The sequence below is a fragment of the Helobdella robusta genome (genome assembly GCF_000326865.2).
Source record: "Helobdella robusta unplaced genomic scaffold HELROscaffold_242, whole genome shotgun sequence".
Lineage (NCBI taxonomy): Eukaryota > Metazoa > Annelida > Clitellata > Rhynchobdellida > Glossiphoniidae > Helobdella > Helobdella robusta.
In genome coordinates, this window is record NW_008704270.1 from 2,258 (window position 1) to 4,633 (window position 2,376).

A 2,376-nucleotide genomic window follows, 5' to 3' on the forward strand; every position below is an offset into this window, starting at 1 on the left:
TAATTAATTGGTTAATAAAATTATTTTTAGCTACAACAGTTTTCATGGTCAGTCTTTTGTTTAAAATAAATCATAAACGTATAAAACTGCTACAAGTTTTTTAAGGAATAAAGTTTAAAATTGAAATAACTTTATTTCAGATACATAGAAGTCATCTTAGCTATGTGATTAGCATTATGTCCTGGGCATGACATAAAACTGCATCCACGCTGCCTTGCGTGCTTTTGAGCAAAAGGCTAGGCCCACTGCTTATAACTGGTGGTTGTCGTCAGAATGGGTGTCCGGATGTAAAAAGTTTCCCCAAAATTTATTCCATGCCATCACAAAAAACAACGGCCCCTAGTCCCCAGCAGGCCTTAAGTGGTCAAGGGGGGGCTAAGAATTCCTGGAAAGTATGCAATAGCGGCGAGATGTTGCAGAAAATTTAAGAATGGCGACTATGGTACTTAGACTTGGAACGCTCAATGTTGGATCACTGACTAGCCGCAGCATGGAAATCGCAGAAATGCTCGAGCGTAGAAGGATTGACATCTGCTGCCTTCAGGAGACCCGATGGAAATCGAATGGTGTCTGTCATATCAACTCAGACAAAGAAAATTATAAACTATTCTGGAATGATCAAAAGACGACCAAAAATGGTGTTGGAATTTTTGTCAAAAAACTGCTAGTCCAAGAAGTACTGGATATTAAAAGGATTAACTCACGTCTCATGTGGATCAAGATTCGCCTAGAAAAGCAAACAATGACTATTTTTTCTGCATACGCACCACAGACAGGCGAATCAGAAGAGATGAAAAATGACTTCTGGGCTGCGTTCTCTGACACCATCTCAACAATACCAAAATCTGTAACAATCCTGATTACTGAACAAATATTTTAGAAAGAGGTTGGAACATCTCATAACATAAAAAAGTGGACCATCAGCCACGCAAATTGAACTTTTCGCCCTCAAGCAACAGCACCAAAGGCTATTCAAAAATGTCAAAGTGGCGAATCATGTGTCGCCCAACAGAGGCTCCTTGTGGCAGACCTGGTTGTCAAACTGTCAAAACATAAGTCTAGAGAAATGCCTCAAAAAATCAAAACGTGGAAGCTGAAAAGCAATATTTATCGAGAAAAATTTCAACAGATTGTCGCCACACAGTTAGACCAACAATCGCAATCCAGTACAGTTTGGAGTACATACAAAATGGTTTTGATAAACGCTGCAACTACAGTTTGCGGGAAAACTGGTACAAAACGCCAGCATGAACGGGACACTTGGTGGTGGAATGACAGTGTACAAAATGCAATAGCTGAAAAGAAAGCTGCATACAAGCAATGGCAAAAATCAAAATCTGTTGATGACCACAAAATTCTCCGTGAGAAGAACAACTATGTAAGACGTCAAGTCGCACTGGCTCAGACAGATCAGTGCAGAGAGTAGCTAACTAAAAGTAAAGGTGAACAAATGAAATCTCTGTATCGTATAGCAAAACATGCAAAGCGTACGAAAAAAGACATAGTTGGTGCCTCATGTTTCTGTTAAATCTTATGATAACAGTAACCAAGCTCGGTTAAACTTTGGCCCGGTTATAGTTGATGAACAAAAACAGGCGCGTACGTTATGCCCACACTGTGATGCTGAATTATTTTTATCCCGTGACACACTTTTACAGGCTTTGCGGAGTCTGTCGATGGTCAACAACCATTAGTGATCGAGCACGCCTAAACTTTGGTACAGTTTCCAATAGAGAACAAAGACATGATGCAAACAGCTTAAACTTTTGTTCACTGTAACCTACTTTCAATCGAGTGTTACAGTATGTATGACGAATAAAGGCAGGCGCATTCGCGATGTATGAAGATGATGAGCTCACACAAGAAGCGCCAGTTTATACATTTGGTGCCGTATTTGTTCGCCGATGAACGTTTCGATATCGTCCGATATAAATTGTATGTCATAATCGGATGTATGAAGAAATGAAGAAGGCAAAGGATATATATATACTCCAACAAAGGGGGAGACAAAAAAAGATTCATTCTGGTGTTGGTTTATAATCAATCAGATATTTAGGTCAACGGAGACGAGGAGGCCATCGACTTTGCGAGGGAAGTACATCATCATCCAAAGAAGTTCGTTCGAAGGGTATCGTCATCTGAAGAAATTTATTCAAAGCGCATCATCATCCAAAGAAGTTTGTTCGAAGTGCATCATCGTCCGAAGAAGTTCATTCAAAGTGCATTCGAAGCGCATCATCTTCCAAAGAAGTTTGTCCGAAGTGCATCATCATCTAAAGAAGTTCGATCGAAGTTTACTATCCGACGGTACATCCCATTAAGTTAATTAAACTATAGATTTTAAATAATAATAATAATAATAATAATAATAGTCAC

At 39.3% G+C, this 2,376-nt stretch overlaps 1 protein-coding gene across 1 annotated transcript; it reads left to right on the plus strand.

Annotated features, from left to right (window-relative positions):
• Positions 1 to 490: 490 nt before the first annotated feature.
• HELRODRAFT_92501 (hypothetical protein) lies at positions 491 to 880 on the plus strand (the record flags this gene model as incomplete). The annotated part of the gene is made up of 1 exon (XM_009019508.1): positions 491 to 880. One exon carries the CDS (start codon positions 491 to 493, stop codon positions 878 to 880), a length of 390 nt encoding a protein of 129 aa, XP_009017756.1.
• Between the last annotated feature and the right edge of the window lie 1,496 nt (positions 881 to 2,376).